Source organism: Glycine soja, chromosome 17 (assembly GCF_004193775.1).
Source record: "Glycine soja cultivar W05 chromosome 17, ASM419377v2, whole genome shotgun sequence".
Taxonomy (NCBI): Eukaryota; Viridiplantae; Streptophyta; class Magnoliopsida; order Fabales; family Fabaceae; genus Glycine; species Glycine soja.
The window spans coordinates 1,100,055-1,125,073 of NC_041018.1; the positions used below are offsets into that span (position 1 = coordinate 1,100,055).

The following is a 25,019-nucleotide window of genomic DNA, read 5'->3' on the forward strand; positions in this document are numbered from 1 at the left end:
AATAAATAGACTGTCAATTAGTTAAATTTTTATTAAATAACTTTTAAAATAATTATTATAAAAATTAACTAACTTATCATATAACAATTTATTGTTAGGTGATGGAATAAAAATTCTTTAAGCAGGTAGTTTGTGGAATATTTTTCCTATTTTAAGATATAAATTTTTAATAAATGTAGTCTTAATTAATAAGAAAATATTAGTTAATGGTGAAACATTTTAAAAAAGAAAATGTTTTTGCATAATTAAAGTGAGAGAACTTTTACTCTGTTATTTAATTTTAGACGAATATTTTTTAAATACACATGAAAAAATAAATAAACGATTATATTATCAAGACATTTGAAAAGTTTTCTTTTTTTACAATTTATGGCTTGATTTCTTCTTATTTTCGTTGGTTTTTTATTCTTAAGACTTGTCAATGTACGGTGTTAGGCTTGTTTTGGTTTCAAGAGCAATATCCTTCGGATTTTTGGAACGTTGATGATCACAAAGCTCTCCTTCAAGCTAAATGATAAAATGTGTATCAAGTTACAAGAGATTAATCATAAAACATATATAAAAAAAAAAAAAAAAACTCATTCCAAATCCACGAGATGAGGAAAGAATGTAAATTAGAAGCGCACAAACTTTGACCTCCTTGCATATATATTCTACAATCGCACATCAGAACTTGATGGGGGGAAAAAAAAGTTTCAAGCGCTTGTTATCAGCTTCAGAATCTCAGCAGCCTCCTTCAATCTTCTCTCTCTGTTTTCTTTGATATGCCTAGGAGCCCTAGGATTTCTGCATTGCCTCAAAACAAATAATAGAAAAACACAAGCTCCCCGTTAGATTTTCATCAACAAAATTGGCATTTCGAAAACTAATCCTCTAATCAAGCAAGCAAAGACTGACCTTTTCTCGTAAATTCCCTTCCGTGTAAGGTCCTCAACAAGACTGTGCAATCGTTTTAGCAGGGCAGGGGACTTGAATATTGTCTCAAGGCCTACCCGAGTTGAACATATCTTCTTCAAAAGTTCAGAAGCAACGAAATAGCCCTCATTTTTATTCCTGGAAGAAGTTTTGAAAAGAGTTATAAGAACACAGAATCCTATACATCAATTTCCAACTGCTAATTACAACTGAATACTGAAACAACCTCAATAACTCCAAGACAATTATCTGAACAGAACTACGACTCTGGATCAACACTTGTAGTAGATGAGGATAGCGAGCGAGATTTCGGAGAGTTGACAAAGCATGCTTTAGAACCTCCTGGTCAGGTATACTCCGGCTGACTGTTTGAATTAGCTGCAACAAGGTGTTGATAGCCCCTGCAGCCACAAGTTCTTCACAACATTTCTTAGAATGTCCTGTAGCCATATCTGTGAAAACACAGACAAACAAATGACAAGAAAGAATGAACACCATCACTTGTGAGGACTTTTTCAATGAACTGCTGCTATATAACAAAGTGAAATAAGAATGAATAAAAGTGAAATGGCATCATCACTATCTTGCCAGGAAGAGAAGGGATACCCTAAATCACATGAAATGCAACTACTATCGGCTACTTTAAAGTCTTCGGCCACCTTAATAAATGCTAAAAACACCAACGTTTACTCATTTGTGTCATGCAAATTATAGTTAGAGCACATATTTAAAGAAATTAAACTGCATGTTTGTGAAGCCATCTTAAAAAATAACAATGGTAGCAACAAGATCTAAATAAAACATTGTAAATGAACTCTCACCCAATGTTGAACAAGTATGAAGGATGTTACTAAGACTCTTCATATTAAGTAGCTCTGAAAGCGCTGCCAAGAGTCTGTTTATGAGACGCTTGCTGTCATCCACATTTCTAGCAGACTTCTGCATCCTCAAACGCAAATCCAATAACTGTTCTTTTGACTCTTTACGTACAAGGTAACCTTTCCAGTGGGACTACAAAAGTTCAGATAAAAAGAAGGAAGATTAAGAAGAAAAAGAAAACCTAGTAAAAAGACAGTAAACATAGATGAAAATTTGGCAAAAAAATAATTACAATCATCATCAGTAACTTCATAAAGGATTTCATTGATCCATCTAGTAGTGAAATATATGTATCATAAAAGTAAATATTAAGGGAAAGCGGAAAGTAATGTTATTTTCACCTTCTCCCCTCCCCCCAAACTACCACATCTTTGTATGTGAACAACCAGAAAAAACAAAAATACAAAAGAACTACAGTGTAGTATAAAACACTATACTTGGATGACAATAATACGATGTTTCTGAATAGTAGCCTTTCGCCTGGCTATCCACCCACGAGCACAAGACTGAATAACAATGGCAGACTTTGTCATCAATTTCTGTAACAAGAGACCCTTCCACCATCGTTGCAATTTCACAACTGAAAGCAAAAATAGTTCCAGTTGAAAACTACGACAGCCAAATGGTCTTGAAATGTAGCCAGCAGGAATGACTTCACTTAGGTTAGAAGTACCACCTACATCAGGATAACAAGAGATAATAGTATATGCAGTAAATGTATAACCACTAGTAAATCATGTATTTACAAGCCTAATGAGATTATGCATAAAACACTCGTAAAATATGAATATTTACCTAAATTCCAATTTTGAGTTAAATGCCCCCTAATATAGCATTGAATCACCAATGCGGCATCTTCCTGGCAAATGGCAGTTTAGAGGCTTTAGTAACACATAAGAACAAAAAAAAAAACTGAAAACAAATGAAAATTGGGCAGTAGTTACAAGCAGTAGCAGCATCATAAATTCATAATGGTTTAATAATTAAAAAAAAAATTTAGTGCGTATTTGGTCGTGTTTGTAAAACCAAACTATAGTTCAGACAAAAGCATGTACCTCATAACTAGTCCAAAAACTAATTTTGGAGTTCTCAACAAGAAACCAAACATGCTATTAGACCGACTTAGTTCAACCCCAAAACACAATTTGCTCCCATTCATTGTTTCAGGGGCCAACGATAGTATATATTCTATAAAATATCATATATGCTTCTGCTCAAATTTCCCCAGAAATTACAATATCTTTAATTCAATAATATTATTTGACTCCAAATACCCTGAGCATGTGAACTGCAACAACAATCAAAATACACAGGCACTACAGCATAGCATATCATGATAACAACTAGAATATCATACTTGGATGACATGTTGTCTGAAAACAGTGGCCTTTCGCCTGGCTATCCACCCACGGGTACATGACTGAATAATGATGGCTGATTTATTCTTTAGTTTAAGCAACAAGAGACCCTTCCACCACCGTTGCAATTTCACAACCGAAAACAAGAATAGTTCCAGTTGAAAACAACAAAAGCCAAATGGTCTTGAAATGCAACTAATAGGAATAGCTGTGTATGACTTGGAAGCACTACCTACATCACCAAAACATGATATAAAAGTATTAATGAGAAAATGTGAAACCACAACTAAAGCAAGAAAATGTTAGCTACAGTAAACATTAAATAATTAAATAATAACCTAATAGCTGATTCCGAGTTAAATGCCCCCTTATAAAGCATTGAATCTCCAAAGCAGCATCTTTCAGGCAATTGAGAGCCTTCTGACACTTCAAGCTTCGAATAGCACACTGGATCTTTACTGCAGCATCTCTTTGGAACAAGAAGTCCCGCTTCACTAGCCAACCACGACAATGCCTCTGAAATCATTAAAGCAAAGTAGCAAGTTGCATAATATTCTATACCTAAAGTTCCAAATAAATGTAAGGCAATTTTGAAAATTCAAAAAAATAGCCCTAAAATACAAATTAGTAATTTCTACAGAAGAAACATAACATTGAGGACAATTCAACAAAAGGTAGAAGATGCACTCAGCCTTGTATAAGTAGCATCTGTACACAATAATGTTATGGAAAGAAGTAACACCTCATCCACTCATTAATTTCTTCATGCCAAACTGGAAAGTCATGCAAAATAAATGAAGATAAATATGATTATGAAAAGCAAGCCACTGTCTTACTTGAATTTCAACAATGTGATTTCTACGCGCACAAGTATCCTTTCGTGCAAACCAGCCCCGTAAGAAAGATTGAATAACAATAGTTGCCTTAAACTCGATTTTGAAGTGCTTAAAAGCCATCGCACATCTCCACATTCGAAAGTACGATTGAATTTTTATGACAGCTTGAATCTGATTCAAAAAACTTTTTCTCAACAACCACATACGGAAATTTCGTTGAATTTTAGTAGCAAAGAGGTGATTACTATGCGCACAAGCATTCTTTCGTGCAAACCATCCCCGTAAGAAAGATTGAATGACAACAGCTGCCTTATACTCAATTTTGAAGTGCTGAAAAGCATTTACACATCTCCACCTTCGAAAATAAGATTGAATTTTGATGACAGCTTGAATTTGATTTGAAAAACTTTTTCTCAACAACCACCTACGGAAATTTCGTTGAATTTTAGTTGCAAGCAGGTGTTGCTTCTGAGTAGATTTGCAGCATATGAACCTTTTCCATGCAAGCTGAATGATAATTGCTGCATTTGTTTGAAGATCAAAAGTGACTTTCTGTTGGGAACAATTTAAAGATTTCTCTTTCTGATCTAGCTGATGAATATATCTAGATCGTGCCAGCCAACCACGGACAAATTTCTGAACAGTAATAGTAGCTGCCACCATATCTGAAATCATGAGATCAGGACTTGTACTACATTCTTGCTGATGCCTCCGATAGAGCCAACTCCTAACTGCTTGCTGGATAAGCTGTGCTGACCTCTTCAACCTCAAAAATGAATGTCTATGAATGAAAAGCATGGCATATCTCTTATATGTTTCTGATTGCTTCAATATTTCTGGTTGATTGAATAAGCAAGACATGCCAATAAGTAATGAAACATAACACCAACAAATGTTTGAGACAAAGTGATAAACTGCATACCACATGAAGAGTCACAGACTTGAACAGTTGATAACATCATGCAGACTGACCCTTGCCTCACTTGTAGCCAAGCTCTGAAACCAGTTTGCAAAAAGGTAACAGCATTTATCATCTTCAGAAACTTGCGCCGTGCAACCAATCCTCTGAAATGCAGTTGTATTGTTCTTGCAGCATTTTCTGAAAATGTGAAGTACCAATTGTTAACAAGAAAACAAATACCATCGACAACACAAATTTTGCATGCAATTACAGCAGATTAATAAGCAGTAATAAGAGTAAAAAACAATCATACCACTCTCTTTAACTAAGCAATGCCCGGAATAAAGAAAAAAGTTCAAAGACTGTATTTTCCATGTTAAAAGCACAGAAGTCTAAAAGCCTGTTTGAATTCTATTGCAAATATGCTCATTATCATTGCAAATCCCACCCAATTCCATTGTAAATAAATAAAATTAGGATTGATGGGAGTTGAACTAAGCAATGCTTCTTATTTTCACTTTTGAGTGTTTCAGGGATAATAATCAAGAAAGTAACAATCAATTAGATCTAATAATTTTTTCACTGTTTTTGTAAATGTATTTATGCCTGTTATGGTGAATCGTAGCGAATAGGATTATGCAAGTCTGATTAGTTACCTCTTCTAATGTTGGTGCTGCATTCAGTGGTACTGGATCTCTGCAAATTAGAGACAGCAGGTTTGTTGATACAGTTTCTTTCAGCCATATCTTGCCACCAAGCTTGGATAGCCTTGAATTTTCTCGCACCATCTATGCTAATCATAAAAAGATTTTGATCAGATTTTCATGAAATGAAGAAAGAAAACTAATTATTTCGTGAATAAGAGCAAGCCATTGTTATAATTAATTGTTTTGGGACACTAATATAATCACATCGAAAATATATTGCCACAGAACATGTGGCAGATTGTTGTCTACTCAGCCAACTATCAAGCAATGAAATAACTGAAAATGGGCTAGCATTAATTCCTGGACAAAATCTATATAAAGGAGATCATATATTTTAAAGATAAAGCCCAACTGATCTACTACTGTTTTAAATCAAGATGAATCATTTTCACTTTTATTCATGATACTAGACTTTATAAAAGTAAAATTTATTCCATATATCAAAACCAAATTAATTAATATATACATAGAAGTAGAACAATAAGCACAAAACAAATGGCATGCATAAATAATTAAAGTTCACATCACTAGAGGCAACAAACCTTCATTTCCATGCACATCAGAAGCATCAGGCTTTTGTATTGATTCAGAATTTGAAAGGCATCGCAGCAACCTCAAATGTCTATGGTTTGGACTTTGGCAGTCATAACCCAAGAGCTTATGGAAATTTAAGTGATCCTGAAAAGGAAGAAAAGAAAGGAGATACAAATCAACACAAATTCCAGGTTACAATAGCAGCAGGATGTGACCATAATCTTTATTCTGTTTACCAAATTTTTCTTAACAAATAATTGGTTTGCTAGGAAAACCAACAAAATCACCACACTTCGATCACTGCAAGCACCATTATGTTGAAGTAGCTCACTAATTTGAAGCACCTGAAGAAAAATATACCAAAATTCTATTATACTGCCAATAGTATCAAGTGAGATAAACCATATGTATAATTTTATTTTATTTTTTGCTTTGAGTTACACACAAGTCCAACTATATTAATTGTGCTTTGTGACACAAAATTGAATGTTCTACAATTAACTTCACTATTGATAGAGTGCTGGACCATAATGTGGGCCCAAATTCTGAAAGGCCCAGAATTTGGAGAATGTATGTTTGTAAGATGAAGAAAACAAGTGAGGGTGAGAATTAGGAGAATGCTGAGTTGGCCTGTTGGATAGGGGTGCAGGATAAGAATATAGAGGGGGAAAAGGCAATTGTAGAAGTTGGTTATGCATTTTAGCTTTGATTTAGAAACACTTTTCTCTAAGGAGTTGATGCTCTGGTTCAAGTAATAAAGAGTCCAGGCTCCTTTTTTGGTTCTTAATAAAAATCACATACCAGTATGTCTTCCTTGTATTCTATCAATTACAAATATACTATAGGAGTTCATATTGAAAAGTTGAGATGAATTCACTATTGACTATAGGCATATTAAGCATATTTCACATGCATGCATAACTAGGAAAATGACCATTATTAATTTATTATCCTTAATTAGCCCAAAGTTTGATACTTCCCAAACCCATATTTATAATCAAATTTTAGCGCATATTTTTGTGCAGCTTGTGCTTTGTCCAGGTTTAATCCTAATAGGCTTCAACTGTTCAACATGAGTGTTAGATATACAAAAAAAAATGTTCTTCACAAAAGGAATTATTCGAAAATTTAATTAGTCTGAATCACTAACAGGTATTAGAGTACATCAATGACCAGTTATAAAATAAAGTAAACGTTTTGTATCACTGTTTTCAATTTAAAGAGATGTGACCATGTCTCGAAAACAATTTCAGCATGCATGCAAGTACATATTTACACAAATTTGGGTATTTACCTCTGGGAAGTTCCCCAGTAATGTAGTCAACTTTTGGGATAATATAAAATTATATAGTGCATCTGAATATTCATTCACCGACATAATTGATGCCTTGCCACTTTTCTTATTAACTTCCTGTAAATTAATGAAAAATAAAGCTTATGAACAAGATGTTATCATCAGCAGTCATCAGGAATCTAAAGAAGTTAAAAACCTTCAATGAACAGGAATTATGAAGTTCTTTCTGGAAGTAATAATCAAGTAGGCACCAGATAGCTTTGCCATCAACAAGGGAATGAAAATTGTCAATTGCACAATCATAATTGTCACAAACTGCCTGCAAAATAGGAAGAGCAAGGTTAAATATTTTCTAATTGTCACGAATTGCACAATCATAATTGCCACAAATTGCCAACAAGGATAATTGTCACAATCAAAAGGAATATTTTTCTTAATTAAATACCAAGATCATGCAAATTACAGATGCACCATCTGAAGCTCAAGCAAGAAAGTAAAACTAAAATCCTGAAACAAAGTGTAGCAGACCAACCACTGTCAAAGAACAACTAGTTATGGAACTGTATGCAACTAAACAAAACAAATTTCCATTTATCTAACTACCCACCAACACAGCATCATTTAGACACACGTTACAGTTAATTAGTCTGAATCTAATAATGAGTAATAAGGACTAAATCCCTAATTGCCATCTAATAATAAATAAGAGAATAAAACATAACCTAACAACAAATGACTAAATCAATACAAGCATTGAGATGAATTTGGAAGAAATATTATGTTCAACAATACTGATTAACCTCATCCAAAACCAAAAAGTAAAACATCCAGGAAAATTACTGTGCTTTTATGAAAGTACTCTAAGATGTACCTGAATCCAATTCAAAAGCAATTCCATAGAACTAGAATTTGCATTGTTTATGAGATCCTGTAAGATGGAAGAAAAATCACAGCTCAAGTATATTAGGAGTTGTGAGCTTAAAGAAGAAAAAAAAGTGTAGATATTTTTTATGGATCTATCTACTCTAAAGTGAACAACTCACTTTATTGGGTAAAGTGGATGATCTCAATCGTATACGAGAAGATGAATGGTCAATACTACATGCACATGCATATCAAATCATGGATATGCTATAATATCAACAATTGATTTTCTCATCAACGATTCAGATTACTTACTTTACCTTAGAGGAGCCAATTATTTCTTTTATAATTTATAACTAAATCAAACTACAAAGCTCATCTAACATGGAGCATACCGTGTCAAATCCTCGAATTTTTGAAATTTCCCCAACTAGACTTGTCTTATCAACCAAAAGAGGTAGCTGCAGGTTAAATGGCAACAAAACTTTCATTGCTGTCTAGGTTATAAGTTAATAGTAAAACAGAAATGCCACCTGCAAATGAACAAACATATTCCACAGCAAGGAAAGTGTAAGTTCTTTGTCTCCATTAACAATATCCTCTGCCACAATCATGATGCCATCTTCATCAAGTAGTGACCCACCAGAATGCCTAATATATTGTAGGACAAGACCACAGTTTGCCAATTTTTTCTTTGGAGTATCAGAGGGAACTACGATTTTCTGTCCACACAATGATGATGCATCACAATTCTTAACTAATTGGATTATCTAGACAAAAGTGTCAAATATGCTAGAATCATCTCCAGCATATGAAAATATATACAACCTACCATGAGGATTGAAGAATCATGCTGCAAGAGCTGAATTGCTCTACACAATTTCAATCCATCTTGGAGATCTACAAATAAATCTCTGACCCTAAAATCATACTCAACAATAGGTTCCTACAAAATCACAAATCAGTCAAATAAAACATATCTTGAACTTAATACAGTGAGCTGCCCAAGACACTTCTACTGTTGTTATATAATGTGCAAGACATCCAAAAGAGAGTTGCCCACATCCATGTGCAAGCTTGCGCTTACTCGCATATCTTGCTGAAAACCTCACTCAAATAAACTAGCATAGCATATGGAAGGAATAACTGACCTGTTGATGAGATAATTTGTAACCTAAAATCACCAAATGTGTTAGAAGATTGCCTTCTCCATGCATTACATCAGACGATAGAAATTCTAATTTCCAACCAAAAAAAAAAAAGAAGAGAAAAGTCAAACTACAATGTAGAAGCTGCTGTTACAAAAATATTAACACAAAATAGGACTAAAGCATGAAAGAAGACCCACCATGAATCAGCTGACTACTTGATTTAATCCAGGATTCTGGTTTTAATAACAAAGGGGAACCCCCATCCAACCCATCAATACCGTACTCCAGTGGGAGGTAACTCTGGCATTTAGCTTTATCCAGGACAAGCACAAGTAACAAAATTCTCTTCAAAATCACATTCCCCAAATTCTCATAGTAACCCGACCTATATACACTTTCAACCATCTTATTATAAGCATACTCTTTAGCTAAACCCTCATGTGAAAAAAATAGCTTGTCAATGACCATTTTCAAGAACACAACATCCTGATCAGAATCAACATCACCATTCAACACCAAGGAGTCACCACCAAAAATTATATACAATCCAATCCGCAGCCAAATAGGATTATAACACATGAGAATTCTCGTGGCCTTAGTCTTCAAGCCTACATCAGTTACTATAGGGCAATGCGCCTTCATATTGAGCCTTCCTTCGTCAATAGTCTAAGAAAGGAAATAGACAGATAGTTGAATAACTAAACTAAGGACCGAAATGGACACAAATTTGATGCGAAGTCTATGGCAATAAATGGAAGAGAAAACAAACCTTGGTGACGCGATTCATTTGATGGAAGATCTCTTTACATGCTGCGAGGCTGAGATAAACCCTCATTCGCTGCTTCAAATCGTCGAAACTGCACACGTCCTTGAGAGAATCACTGAGTTGCGAAAACGAGGAATCAGGAACCTCCGCTGCAGTGGCGGCACTTTTCTTAGTGGACCAGGTCTTCCTCTGGCGCTTGGGAGTTCGCCAAGTGGAATCGACGCCGACAACAGAGGTTCCCGGAGCGCCGTGTCGCTTGCCGTTGGTGGCGGGAGCGGGGGCGGCATTGGAGGCTGAGAGGTGGCAGCCGCAGGAGGTAGGGTTTTGGAGGAGGAAGTTGAGCCAGACGGAGAGGGACTTGGAGAGGGATTTGAGGGAGTGTTCCTTCTTGATTTGAGCCTTGCGGGAGGACTGGAACTGCTCCAATTGGAAGGCCTTGAGTTTCTTGGAGGCGGCGGTGGATGATTTGTTGGGGCGGCGGTGGAAGGAGGAGGTGCCGTGTTTGGAGGCGGTGAAGAATTGGGTGGCGGGAGATTTGGCGGCGGTGAGAGAGAAAGGGGGGCGTCTGGGGGTTGTGAAGTTGGAAATGTCCTTCAGAAGCGACGAAGAATGGAGAGAGGGAGAAGGAGAGGGAGCCTCGTTGCAATCCATGGCTGTCTAGCGTTGGTCGGAAACAAAGGGAAAGACAAGTCCACGATTCTCTTCAAACTGTGTTTTGAATTTCGAATTTCAAATCTTATGACCATTTGCTTTCGCACCTAAAGCACTGCCTACTGTATTTTTGTAATTTACACTTTTATACTATACTCTAATATTATCAGCCTACGCGGTACACATTACTCAAGTTAGCCATAAACTTATGTGGGAAAAAACGCAATATTTAATAGTCATTTTTTAAATTGCTAATAAATTCGTTTTTAAAAGATTAAAATTTAAAATTTAATCTTTAAAAATGTAAGAAGTCGAAAAATTTATTAAATCGTTAAATTTTGTTTATTGTTATTAATAAAATAGTCTATGTGATACATAAGAACGAATTTGTCACAAAATTAATTATCAACTTAATTATATTAAATAGATTAGACAAAATGTCAGTAAGTTATCATTATTAAACCTAAATATCGGTAATTTTTTGTTTGACGAAAATGTTAGTAATTTTTTTTGAATCAAAATGTCACTAATTTTTATTTTGGACCATAATGTCACAATATTTTCATTGGACAAAAATGTCAATAAATTATCATTATTGGACCAAAATATCATTCATTAGTAATTTTCTATTGTATTAAAATTTTTGGTAATTTTTTTATTGAACGTAAGTGTCAATATTTTTTTGTTAGACCTAAATATCAATATGTTTCTATTAGACTAATTTGTTAAACCTCACATGTTTATTAGTAAACCAAATATACTAATATGATTATATAAAACGTTAAAAAAATTACTGATATTTTGATACAATGAAAAATTATTGATATTTTGGTTCAATAATAATAATTTACTAACATTTTTGTTCAATGAAAACATACTGACATTATAGTCAAAAAAAATTATTGACTTTTTTGTCCAAAAAAATATTTACATTTAGGTCAAATAATGATATTTTCGTCCAATTTATTTTAACATCATCACATTGACACTCAATTTTGTGACAATTTTATTCATGTGTATCATGTAAGTTATTTTACTAATGGTAATAAATAAAAATTAACGGCCGGATAAATTTGTTGTACTTTTTATACTTTCGTAAACTAAATTTTAAATTTTAATCTTTGAGGAATGAATTTATCAACAATTTACATATTTTAAAATAAGAATGACTATTTACCCATTTTAAAATTAACTAATTGAGTTGTTTTTTTAAAGAACTAATTGAGTTTATAAATCAGCTCTTGTATATTTTTCTAAAGTTAATCATTTTTTTAAAGGTTCTAAAATTAATCATTTATCATCTCTTGTTCTTATATATAAAATCTAATTATTCACTTCATCAAATTCTAAAAATAGTTAATTTAATTAATAATAATAAATTTATTTTAAATTTATAAATTTTTTTAAACTATTATTATCATTATATTTTTTTCTTTTGTAAGTTTGTTAATATATATATTTTTTCTTTTAATGAGGTGATATTTTTAGGATAAAAATAATTAATAAAAAATGTTATAAAATAAAATAAATATTATTTTAAATTTGAATATTATAAATTGGAAACGAGGAAGGAACACAATATCAATGCAGAAAATTATGCTCAGATTCTCATATGTTTGTCCATTACCCTGGACCCCATCTAACGCTGCATTTTCTGTTCGTTCTTCTCCATCTAACAAGTCCCTTCGGTTTCTTGCTGGTCGTCCACCTAGCTGCTTATACAATAAGCTTTGTTTACACCTTTTTTTTTTTACTTAGAAACAAGATTTTTCAGTCAGCAAAATTTGAAATAGAATCGCTGCTCGATCAGTGCAAAGAACACGATTTCGATTTTGACGGAAAAAAAAGGTTCAATAAAAAATGCGAGGACCAAGAAGAAGAAGAAACATGCCCAGAAGAAAAGGGAGTTTTTCCCTTTCAATTCATGCGCCAAAGACACCAACTTTGCTGGGTACTAGTGGTATAGCAGCAACACCCTTTTCTTATCCAAGAGCCTCTCCCCTGATTCCTCTCGGTCCCGGCGCCGACAATGTGACCGGAGCTTCGACATGGGTGTTTTGCCACTGCACAGGAAGGTCAATGGCAATGGAGAAGACGGAGGGATAAATTTGGTCAATGGCAATGGTGAAGCACTCCGGTGACCCTTTACAGACGAGTGTCTTCAATGGAGAAGATGGAGGGATAAATTTGGAAACTTAGGAAAAAGGTAAAAGGAAAAAAAAAATCAGAAAAGCAAAAACTCTCAACTAATGATTTAGAAAACTCATAAATCTAACAGACAATATTACTTTCTCACGTTAGCCTGCGTCTAGCAAAAGCTACCCAACAAAAGAAAAATTCACGCAAAACAAAATTATCAAAATAAGGATAATATTTTAAATGTTAAATCACCACTTTAGTCCTGGATGTTTATAGCAGCTTCACGTTATTCTCTAAATTAAATATTTTTTATTTTTTTGAAACTAAAATTTTACGATTGTCCTTGAAAGATGTTGGTCTCTTAAGATGGTGGTGTCGTTGTTGTCTCATCACATGGTGTCCACCTTTCAATAATTCAAATGAAATTTTTAAGTTTTTTTCTTCCTCTTCTCTCTTTATTTCTATACTTTATTCTTTCATCTCTCTTTCTCTCCTGATTTCTTTCACTTGAGTGGGATCTTTTTAAATTTCAAATTTTGAGCACTAAGGATGAGTTTGATTTTGTGAAATGGAATGAAAGACAATAGAATTGAAAAAAAAAATAAATTAAAATAACGTAGTAAAGTATGAAATTCATACAAAATTTTGAAAATTTGTTCTTTTTTTTTTTAATTTGAATACAACCAAACCAAAGACAAGGAAAGAGGGATGGGAGAGAGAAAAAGAAAGAAAGAATAGAAGAGGGAGAAAAATTAGAATTATCTTTTAACCATAGAATCCAAGATCTAAGAATAGAAGAGAGAGATGAAAATTGAGACACGAAAAGAAAATATTAGAATGAAAGAAACAAAAAATAATAATAAAGAGAAGAAAAAATTGACATATTTTAATAAATTTATGATTAGATAACAATATAAAAAAATTATATAATCACTATATTTAAATTTAAAAAAATAAAGTAATTTATATTTAAAAACTTTTCCTTTTTTTCCCTTGCCCCTAAAGCACATCATTTTAGTTTTTATTTTTGCCGCATAAAATCAAGAACTCAAAAAGATTCCAAGCGAGACCCTTCATATAATTCAAGAGACAATGTTCATTTTGTTCAAATTGAAGTATTTCTAACTAATAAACAAATTCAGAATATTTAAGATTAAGAGACACTCAACTTTGTATAAAATAAAATGTTGAAGTAGATGCGTCATTGACAAGCTTGTGCCCGAAACACTACATCATCCAAACTGCAGAGAATAACTCAAGTTCTTGAGGCTTGTCATTGCATGTATACCGTACAAAACCTGAATCCAAAATTTCCTTCCTAGGTAGCAACTGCTGAGTATCACTCACATAAGAACTGCTGCCATGAGTCTTTATCTGCATCCTTTTTCTTTATCTGTTTTTCCTGATGAGCTTAAAAGTATCCATCTAACCAAGAACCATTGAAATAATAAACAATGGGCAGATAAATTAATAAATTAGGATCCAATATGAACAGCAGTTAACGGATGGGATGATATTGGGCTGATATTCTCTTTGGGGGCAATTTGCGCAGGATGTAGAGGACTAAAGCTGAAGGTAGGACCTCAACCAGCTGTATTTTGAAAAGTGAAAAGTAAATTCCAAATGCTAAGAAAGTGACAAATCAAAAACAAAAAGGAATACTAAAGCATCATACCATGTAATAAATCAAGTCCAAAATAGGATGATCCAAAACATTAAGAGATGCATCTGAATCAAATGCAGACAGAAAACCCTGCATGCACATCAAAATGTGATTAAGAAAGAAGGTATTCTGCTTGATGAATATTACCATAAAAACCATCATCTAACTCTACAGCTTTAGTTCTCACATCAAAGACTTAAAATCTCTGCCTTCCTTTTTCCCTAAAACTCGTCTCCACATAGGACATACTTTGCATTTGATCACTCTTATCATGCTGACCACTAAAGTGTTCTACATGCTCTTTCAATTTCCCTGATTCCATCCACTCCCAGTTACTTCTTTTAAACTAAAATTGTTTATGAGCATGTCTAACAGTATTGCACTAAGCCCACGTTATAAGATTCTCATATCCAACAAATTAATGTCATATTTGAAGTCTTGTGAACAAATTGATTTCCATTATACTCCCACATATCTCCAAAGTCCACACATAATTCACATTTTCAATTGTTATTGACAAAAGAAAAAATTGCATTTCCATGAATTATACAGCAAAAGGTATTTAGTATGAAGTATATGAAAAAACTAAACAACATTAGTACACAGTAAACCCTTATATTTAAATGTATTAAGAAACCCAAATATGACACACATATCAAATGTCTATTGCTGCACTAAAAGTAAATAGAAATGTTCACATTCTGTTGCATGTCTGCTGATGGTAACCTCCCTTATTAATGGTTCAAGCAGAGGGGAGAAGACTATCATATTAACGGTGTAACAAAGCATGATAATGTGCAGAGTACAAGCAGACAAGGATTGAGATTTTACATGACATATTTACATAGACAAGCTTATGAAAATGTTTAATTGAACATTAAAAAGATAACTATAATAATAAAGGCAGAAGTTACCATAATGCATCTTATCAGAAAACAGGTGAAACAGATGGTTGTGACCGATCCAACCTGCAATACCCAGCCCTTGTTACATAAATACAAGTAATATTGATATAAGCAATTCTTTTTCAATTTCATCTTGTTATACTTTTGGAATATAACAGAAGAAAGCAAGAAGGGCTTCTTCTCAGTTCACAAAATGATGAAAATTAACTCTAATTCAAAGGATGCACACAGAACTTGACCTTATTGTTTAAAATAGGTACTATTATAGACCAACGACTATAGAAATGTAACATATAAATAAAAATGCCCACGCCTAAAATGGAAAGTATATTGATTTTTTGTGATTAAAAAATAGAAAAAGCAATCTAGTTAAAACTGATTACATCTGTAACACAAATAATTGCATGAAGATACAATGTACAATTAATTCCTTTCCAGCATTTGCTTGAAGTTTTTTGGTAGCAGAGCACAATTTGAATTTTATAGAGGAAAAGCTAGGCACGAGATAGAAAAATCAATAAAGGAGGTACAAGAGTTCCCATGATTCATCCTTTAAATATGACCATGAATGAAGGGAACAAAGGAACTCGTGACATTGGAAAATTTAGCCAATGATCTCCCTGTACATCCAAACACTTCAGAAAATTTAATAGCTCTGTTTCCTTACTGATTTTTAGCTGTTGCAAGTTCAAGAAAATCCTTTTCTCCTATAAAAGTATTAGGTTAAATAACTAACTCATGCAAACACTCTCCCATGCCCAGCCAAAACCTTTATATCTTGCGTGTATGTTTGGAGGATCTACGTATTAAAAAGAATAGAAATGAAGAGACGGCAGAGCGGACAAACATTTGCTGCTGAACTACCGGCTTGGTAGTATACTAAAATATCCCGGGGGACCTGAATACATTATGAATAATACCCTTTTTTCATAAAAGGAAGTGAGGGAAGTAAACTGTGTCTCAATGAGATTTTCAGTAGTGTAGTGGCACGACATGACTTGCACAATGACATGCTAATAAGACTATCAAATAGACACTTAAAAGAAAATGCTCATACCTCATTGAGTTTCTTCCTTCTTCCTTTAGATTCAATTGGGAAGCGTCTCAGCATGAAAAATAATCTAAAAACATTTACCACAGGGAAATCAAAAAGTTCACCCATAACAACCATGAATTACCAGTGAGTGAATGAAACAGGAGACCTCAGAGGTATTATTTCATAGACAACAGACAAAATGCAGAAGCCTCACCTTCCTCCGTATATCAAGAAGCCTAGTGCAGCCATAAACGACACAACTGAAGAAAAAAGGGAGGAAAAACATTTTTAAAAAATGTCTACGCATATTGCAATGCATTTTTCTAAGGTGGAAAAACACATTCTGGAGCTCACATGTCAGTGTGAAACATATTAACATAATCAACCTTTGATTAGACAGCTAACCTGCAATAAATATCTCTCCAATGAACTGCACAACATTGTTGTCATCTATCCAGAGGTATATCCAAATACAAACCTAAATCCAAAGTGGTGCTTCAGTATTATGATTATTGACATCAACTATCAAAGAAGTGTTCTTGTTTTTCTTAAACATTTATGCTTTGCACAACAAGCATAGTGCATAAACTAGACGTAGTAAACCATAATGAATACACAAAAATGATTGTCTTTCTAAAAGTCAATAATTTCCTAATCAAATAAGTTATGTTTGAACATTTGGTTAACAATCGACACATACAAGTCTCCGGAAAATTCATATGCCATGATATTTCAGAAACCAAACTCTCAACCCAAAACGGTCGTTCTTTTTTCTCATACAAAGAAAGTGACCACTACTATTCTGTTTCAGCAAAATGGGTGGAGTTGGGCGTTCAAATGTTGATGCTATAGCAGGTAATAAAATGAGAATCTGTGGCATGATGGTGTCTGGCTAACATCATGCGACACTAAAAACCAAAATAAAGAGCACTTTTCCATGAAAAAAATATGGAACATGCAGGAAGAAAAAACAGTGAAGCGCAACCATATTGCAGAGGATGACTGATGAGCACTAAGGAAATACCATCATACCATAATAGTGCAGACCAGAAAATAAGATAGATACCTGGATAAGATACATGGCAGCATTTACTGAAATATAGACTATCTTGAGCTTATCAGTTGGTAAACCCCTTGCCTGTTCAGTCATTGGAATAAAATTAGAATTTCCCTCTTTTACAAAAGAATTTCTATGATCATGAGAAGACAGATAATTCTTTTATTGTTATTTTTTTGTTGTTGTTTATTTACTGTGAGGTGGTTCTATTTCATTCGATAAAATGATTTGAAAAGAATAAAGAGAAGTGACTTGCCTGGTGATAAATTTCTACCCAGAAAAGGACAAGAAGTGTATATGTTGAGAAAAAAAGTAGTCCTGGAAGATCTAATAGCACCGAAATCAACACCTAATCAAACAAGAAGCCACTCTATCTATGTGAGCATACCAACCTTACAATCATTAGGCAAATACAACACAACAAAGGTACAAAACTAACCAACCTTAGGATGCAAAAGAAAAACTAGCTTGTGCAATCCAAACACCACTGCACGCACTGGAATATAAAAATAAAAAATAAAAAAAAATGGGCGAAAGAAACACAGAAAGAACCTGAAATGAGGAAGAATTGAGAGCTAACCTCCGTTGACAATGAAGTTCATGAGATGAAAAATCTTCTGAGTAGTCCAACCATACTCAGGTACTCTAACTTGAATTCTAACCAATTGAATCTACATAGCAGAATAATAAAAAAGACAAAAATGAATGAGTAGTTAATAAAGAAGGAGATGTATGTACCAAAGCGGTGGAAGAGACAAGAGCATAAGCAGCGCATAGGAAGTAGAAAACAGCGTCCTGGCAGCAAGTAGAGGCGTTGACTTGCTGCCACCACGCTAAGTTGGGGAAGAGAGGACCAATCTCCATGCTCTCAACTCTCAAGAGAGAGATAATACCAGACACAATATGTCATGTTGTGATTCCATCATTAGATTTCAAGTCTAGTTAATTTAGATAATATATGTTAGATTCCTTTTACAGTCAATTTTGTATATAAAAAGCTTACCATAAAACAACTAACCCCATCGCACTACCAAAAATTATTTTTTTTAAAGATAGAATGATTTCCTTTTATAACTTAAAAAAGTTATTTATAAAGAATTAAAGAGATAACGATGGCGTGTTGCGACGTTGATGAAAACAGTTTTTTTTTTTTTTTTGTACACAAGTGATGACAAACGGGAAGTAGGAGCCGAAAGAACTTTAGTTGTTAAAATTAACCGCGCCAAGTGATGTCTATATATGATTTTGGGCACAAGTGAATAAATTTACTTTATTAAAATAGAGATTTTTTTTATTGAGTATTATAACATATTTTAATAAAGTAGCTATATTCTTTAAGTAAATATTTGAACATATAAATTTTCGTTTCCTTAATTAATGAATTTAATTTTATTATATTAAATAAAACGTTTATTAATCCCCTTAGAATGATAAAAAAAAATATTTAATATCTACATATAATTATTATTTTAATATTTTTCTACCAAATTATTTTTCACTCTAAGACTTTTGATTTGTTTTAAATACTTGTTATTTTAGAATTTAAGAAAATATTATTTATTTTTATAAAAAAAACTCTTTTATTAATATCTTATTTGAAATCTTAATTAATTCACAATTATATTTCAAATGCTGATAGAAAAAATTATATTTCAAATCTTTAATAGTGATATTTTAATAAAAGAAGACAGTTCTATATTTCCGTTGAAATAATTTGTATTTGTAAAACTAATAATTTTTTAAAAAATGTACGAGTTACCAAAAGTTGCATATAATTTAAAATTAAAATAACGCAGAAGCTAAAACTAGCTACTTCTGTTTTGAGGCGAATCTATGGTTGTCAAATGAAACACCAAACACGCATATAATTGATCAAATTAAGATAGTCCAAGATATATAATAACGAAAAAGGATAATTAAAGTCGACACCATAATATATAACCATGAGCTTTCCCACGATGCCAGTTTACACTGAAAGGAAAAAAAAGACGAGTCGATATCAATTTGAAAAACCTTTCCAGCAACTCATCATCCCAATTTTCCAAGGTCAAGACAAGAACATCTATTAAAAGAGAAAGTATCTTAAACGAATTTTAATATTTTAAGGAATTAGCCTTTAATTTTCGAAAAGTATGAGACTAACATATCTTAGCCAAATTTACATTAATGAAGAAAAAAGAGAGTTGGTAATAGCAATTTTCACATAACTAGCAAGTTTTCTATACATATTTTTAAATTTACGTAATATATATAATCATTATTGTCAATAATGATGAAATTATGTGTCTTAGAAAACATAAGATTTATTTTATTATATACAATTAAATTGAAGAGATAAAAAGCTTTAATTTTTTTTGAAATTAAGTAATAAATTTTAAAATAAAGTAGATCAATAATTCGATATGAAATGTCAAAATTTAAATCACAGAAATTTTAAATATTAACAATCAAATAATTTGGAATTGATTAAATCAATATAACAATATTTGAAAAATAAAAAGTCAAATTTATAATATAACAATAGATAATCTACACTTTCAATGAACGAGTAGTGGTCGAAACTTAGAATTTCACCTCAATATTTAATATTCATAAAATAAATTTAAAAATTAAGATACTGTGTAAATTTGTCCTTTTTTTATAGATTAAATTTTATCTTTATGTAAAGAGAATATCACATAGCTCACCTCATAGATTTGTGGATCGTTTATTCTTTAGTGGTAAATATAAATTAATATCGATAGATGATAACAAGGATCCGTGGCGCAATGGTAGCGCGTCTGACTCCAGATCAGAAGGTTGCGTGTTCGATTCACGTCGGGTTCAAATCCTGTGAGGGTCCTAACCATTTTTTTTTGGTCTTGTTCTGCAAAAATAATAACCCTTGAACGCAGCATCAACCCACGGCCCCAAATCCATCCATCGCATTACCCCTCTATCTTTGCATCTTAGATTCCTAAATATGAAGTGATATGTTGAGTTTCAACTCAAAAGTTAATTGACAAATGTCTTTATATATTACGTGAGAACTTCATCCACAAAAATTCATGAAATACGTACACAAATGCTAGTTCATTTTATTTATGGCACATTGATTAATGTTTCATGGGAAGATTATTAAGTGTCTCGTTGTATTATATCATCATAAACCATATGTTTTCACAAGGGTATTATCGTGTTGTGAAGTAGAAAAAAAAAGTATAATATAATAATTATTGCCTCTGGTATTGAATTATAATGTAACTTGTTTTCAACATAGGTATAAGAGGGACGGATAATCAGATAGTATCCTTGCTTTTTTTCGACAAACAGATAGTATCTTTGCTTTGGTGGTATACTTATACATATTCTGATGTCCAAGTCAGTGTTTATAAAAAGATAATATCAAATTTGAGAGTTAGGGGAATTGAGATGGAAAAGAGAGATAAAAAAGAAAAGAAAAAGATAAAAAAATAAAGCGATACACATGATAGAAGATATGATGAAAAGAAAAGAGAGATTAAAGAAAAACAAGATAGAAGAGAAATGAAAGAGAAGATAAATTGACGATTAAATAAAATGATACTTTTTGTTTTTTTAACATAAACAAAATGATATTTAAATGTCATTAATCTTTTGAAAATGAGGTAATTATTTGTATTTGCGCATCTGGCTGTAAACAAAATGATATTTAACTGTCATTAATCTCTTTCCTATTTTTGACAATATTTATTTTCTCTTTATAGTTTTTATTATAAAGATAATAACATTCTTTTATCATTTTAAACACATTTCTCTTTCTATAGATTTCATTACGAAAATAATTCCATTCTTCGTTTGAAGTAGCTTATCAGATTTGGTAACGTATGACTTTGTCAAAGCTTTTCAAATTGTTACAATATAGCACTATAGTGCTATAACAATCTATGTTCAGGTTATTATTTGGGTTTTGTGTGACTTGATCAAATAAATTCAAATGACATGAAAGAGAAAGGCGCGTTCTGACACAGAATTTCAGGAAAAAATAATCTAACATTTGTCAGTCACTACTTGAAAACATTTGAATTACTAATGCTTATGTCAGAAGGCAATGATTTGAAAACAAAGCCTCCTAAAATATTGTGTTCCATATGCTGCAGTCGATGCTACTGTTGTTGAAGCCACTAAGTAGCTGCACCAAAAAATGGTTCAAGTTCACATCTGAGAAGACTTGCTAGAAGGGAAACAAAGAATTCTTGCAAGATTACCTCAAATAAGTAACATATGATTGAGTTTCCGGGGTTCCAAACTCTGGTTGAAGAAGAGCTGCAGCAACTAGTGCTAGTTGGAACACGACGGCGTTTCCGTGCGAATAGAGAGGGGTGGCAGACTGAGACAGTTTCCATGGGGGCCGAGAGAGGAAGAGCAATTTCTTGTCAAATGGGGACCATGGGAATGCGGTTGTTGAGGTGAGAATCAGGTTAAATTCATCTATTTTTTTAACTTAAATTTATATACATTTTAATAAATAAAAAATAATGATATCGGATCAAATAGCTTCATAGAATCGGCTGGTCGAAATTTTATCAATTCTAACTCTCATACATTACATGGTGTAATAAAGGAGTATAAATGTATAATTCCTATTTTTGAAATGTGTTCTTTAACAATCTTTTCTTAAAGCAACAACACATCTTTTTCACATGTAAAAAGGTGGTGCTCAATGCAACTTATTCACGTGTGAGATAGATCTAAAATCTCTTTTATTTGTGTCATTAGATCAAAAGTCCACAAACTTTCTTGACCCTAAGGTAATTATGCAATACATTGGTTGTAATAATCATTTTATAGTGTTTGGGCACGTGGTGAATTCGTGGCAGAAGCTAAAAACTGTAGTGAAACTATGATAAATCAAACGCAACTATGTGTTACTTTCTTTTCATAGTGAAAAAATAATAGATTTTGTATCATCGCACTGCTAATCCAAACATGATATTACTTGATTGTATCCTTAAGCTAAGGTACACTAAAAGACCTATTAGGTCATCAATGTTTGATCTTTATCTTAATCATTTTGATAGAATAGTCAACGATTTCTGAAGCAAATAACTTAAAAGGAGTAAGTGTTCGATAATTTTGATTGAACATGAAATTGTCAAAATTAATCTGATGCAATATTCATTGGGTTAGATCAATTGACTCAATGACTAAGTCGTACTAGGATCTTTAATTTGAAGCCGAAATATTGGCCCAGTTTGATAGGTAAAGTGGGCCAGTGAAATTCTAATTAAAAAATTATCAGACTTAGCTGGCCTGATATTTTTCTAAGAAAAGAACATATAAATTAATGCTAAAAAGAATTAACGGGACAAGTCAAATCGAGCCAACAAATCATTGACCTATGTGGACGTTATTCTTAAACAGGTAGTTCATATCTCAACAAGGGTGACTCAGATTCACTCGGGTTTAAAGTACACACAATGAAATCCTTAATTCATCCGTTTGTTTTACTTTTATATGCACTTTGTGTTTCTATTTTGTTTCATTCATAAGAACCTCATGCCCAAGTCCGAAATATTAATGTAGCCATGTAGGCACAATTACAAATATGTTGATAAATACAAACGAACCCTTGTGCTTGAACCTTTTGTTCAGAAATACAAAAGGGTTACAGATCTATATGTTTGACATTCATTTACTATCTGATCCTTAATCTTCTTGGCCGCACCATACATATTTGCTTCCACCAATGAGCTGCATTGGGTCAAATCTGCTTATGCAAGCGATAGAACACTGAATTTACTTACATCTGAAAGCAACAAAAGGCAGGACAGCACAAAGAATTACCAAATGCATCAGAAATACAGAGAACTTGAAATCAACATGAACCCCAAAAATGAAAATATAAAAAATAAAAAATTTCCTTATTTGGCAACACATAGGGAAAAATAACATGAACATGCTTCAAGTTTTTTTGTGATCACTCAAGATACAAGCTCAGACTAATTCAAGAAACTGTGGTCACTCAGAGCTGAAAGTTGTTGATATCATCCTTGAGGATCCTGTAGCTGTAACCAGGAACCCTGTTCCACTTATTGCTTTCTACCACTTCAGCAACAGAACACATTTTTGGAAGAAACACATTGTTACCCCTTCGCTTCCTCCTCTTCCCTGTCATTAGCAAGACCCAGAAACTGGGCCTGGAAGTGGAATAGCCTCTGCGAGAAACCATGTTCACAAAGTGTGGCTGAGGCCTTTGTGAGCTCCCTAACTCAAACTTGGAGAAGTATTCGATTTCCTTCCTTACAAGAGACCCAATTGTGCCCCTTGTGCCTATAGCTACTGGAGTAGGAGCAGCCATTCTATCTAGAAGTATGGTTTTAATGGAAGTGGCAGTGACACTGCTTTTATAGTTCATTAAATCTACTGTTAAAATGGATTCATGAAGGAGGCTTCTAGACGAAGATAGCTGTGGTCATCATCCTAAATTTAATTTTAAATTTGGAGCAACATCTAGTAGATGATAGATAATAACATGCTTTATGAAAAGCATGAACTTCCATGATTGAAGCTTTATTAAGTGAACAAGAACATCATATTATCCCAATGTCTGCAATAAAATCTCGCTTGTTTTCCCGGCATCACACTTTATCCTTTTGACTTCTTAGACTATATAATAGCTTGCTTGTAATTCACACTATGGTCAGTATATAAAACTATATTAGTATTATCTATTGATCATAGTACGTATGAAATGGCTTTCTGTAATCAGTACCCTTAAATTCTTCCACAATTGCTATATTGACAAATTTAAAATTTCTACAGATTCGAACTCAATGGTTCACTTTTTAGTTTTTTTGTAGCTGTTAGTCAAAGTAACTCTTGACTCTCCACCTTTTATGCCTTGGATAAAGGAAAGAAAGAAAGAGGTTGATCTTTCATTGTCTTGGTTTTCTGCTTTTTGGGCATGGGGTCCTAGTAACTTGCTGTCTTGCTGATAATTCCTCTGTTGGAAGATTCTTTTTTCATCCCTCTTATCGTTGAGTAACAAGATATGATTATGTTTTAAAAAAATAAAGTTTTAAATAAATATAATCAATAAATCTTACAACCAATTATGGGAGGTATTTATTTAATAAATATCGTGTTTTTTTTCTCTCTCTTTAATTGGATTGTATTTTATTATTTAATAATAGGAGTAAATATAAATTCATTATAATCCATTCTTAAATTTATCTTTTTTATGAAAGGCTATTCTTTTTTTTGGGAAAAATGTAAATTATATTAAACCCAAAATGATACAAAAGTAAACGGGACATACCCCGCAGCTAGAGAAAATCAAAAGTTTTCCTAATACAAGAAGGTCTATAAAACTTATCTATACATAAGAACTTAATCTTGCTAA

General features: G+C 32.8%; 3 protein-coding genes and 1 non-coding gene across 6 annotated transcripts; 1 reads left to right on the forward strand and 3 right to left on the reverse strand.

The window, feature by feature from the left end:
* Positions 1-484: 484 nt before the first annotated feature.
* LOC114394118 (abnormal spindle-like microcephaly-associated protein homolog) lies at positions 485-10,968 on the reverse strand. Of its 2 annotated transcripts, none has more exons than XM_028355696.1 (22): positions 10,209-10,968; positions 9,637-10,105; positions 9,440-9,525; positions 9,121-9,234; positions 8,822-9,010; positions 8,684-8,749; positions 8,296-8,352; positions 7,621-7,743; positions 7,425-7,541; positions 6,367-6,474; positions 6,139-6,274; positions 5,546-5,677; positions 4,911-5,087; positions 3,989-4,824; positions 3,491-3,668; positions 3,152-3,384; positions 2,590-2,653; positions 2,232-2,374; positions 1,737-1,926; positions 1,142-1,367; positions 898-1,053; positions 485-786 (listed from the first exon to the last, which is right to left on the reverse strand). In XM_028355696.1, the coding sequence occupies exons 1-22, from the start codon at positions 10,854-10,856 to the stop codon at positions 696-698; spliced, it is 4,539 nt and encodes a 1,512-aa protein (XP_028211497.1). In that variant the 5' UTR covers positions 10,857-10,968; the 3' UTR covers positions 485-695. The 2 variants fall into 2 exon arrangements, with proteins under 2 accessions (XP_028211497.1, XP_028211496.1); XM_028355695.1 differs by having other exon boundaries at positions 2,232-2,470.
* Positions 10,969-14,049: 3,081 nt separating this feature from the next.
* On the reverse strand, positions 14,050-18,678 carry LOC114394180 (tobamovirus multiplication protein 1-like). Of its 2 annotated transcripts, none has more exons than XM_028355815.1 (11): positions 18,660-18,678; positions 18,237-18,327; positions 18,100-18,152; positions 17,913-18,005; positions 17,666-17,737; positions 17,005-17,077; positions 16,814-16,859; positions 16,621-16,684; positions 15,573-15,626; positions 14,671-14,748; positions 14,050-14,586 (listed from the first exon to the last, which is right to left on the reverse strand). In XM_028355815.1, exons 1-11 carry the CDS (start codon positions 18,660-18,662, stop codon positions 14,494-14,496), a joined length of 720 nt encoding a protein of 239 aa, XP_028211616.1. In that variant the 5' UTR covers positions 18,663-18,678; the 3' UTR covers positions 14,050-14,493. The 2 variants fall into 2 exon arrangements, with proteins under 2 accessions (XP_028211616.1, XP_028211614.1); XM_028355813.1 differs by lacking the exon at positions 18,660-18,678 and adding an exon at positions 18,395-18,604.
* Positions 18,679-20,410: 1,732 nt separating this feature from the next.
* TRNAW-CCA lies at positions 20,411-20,482 on the forward strand. The gene has a single exon. It is a non-coding gene; the product is annotated as a tRNA-Trp (tRNA).
* Positions 20,483-23,148: 2,666 nt separating this feature from the next.
* On the reverse strand, positions 23,149-24,068 carry LOC114392908. Its single transcript, XM_028354161.1, has one exon. The coding sequence runs from the start codon at positions 24,030-24,032 to the stop codon at positions 23,640-23,642; it is 393 nt and encodes a 130-aa protein (XP_028209962.1). The 5' UTR covers positions 24,033-24,068; the 3' UTR covers positions 23,149-23,639.
* Positions 24,069-25,019: the final 951 nt, after the last annotated feature.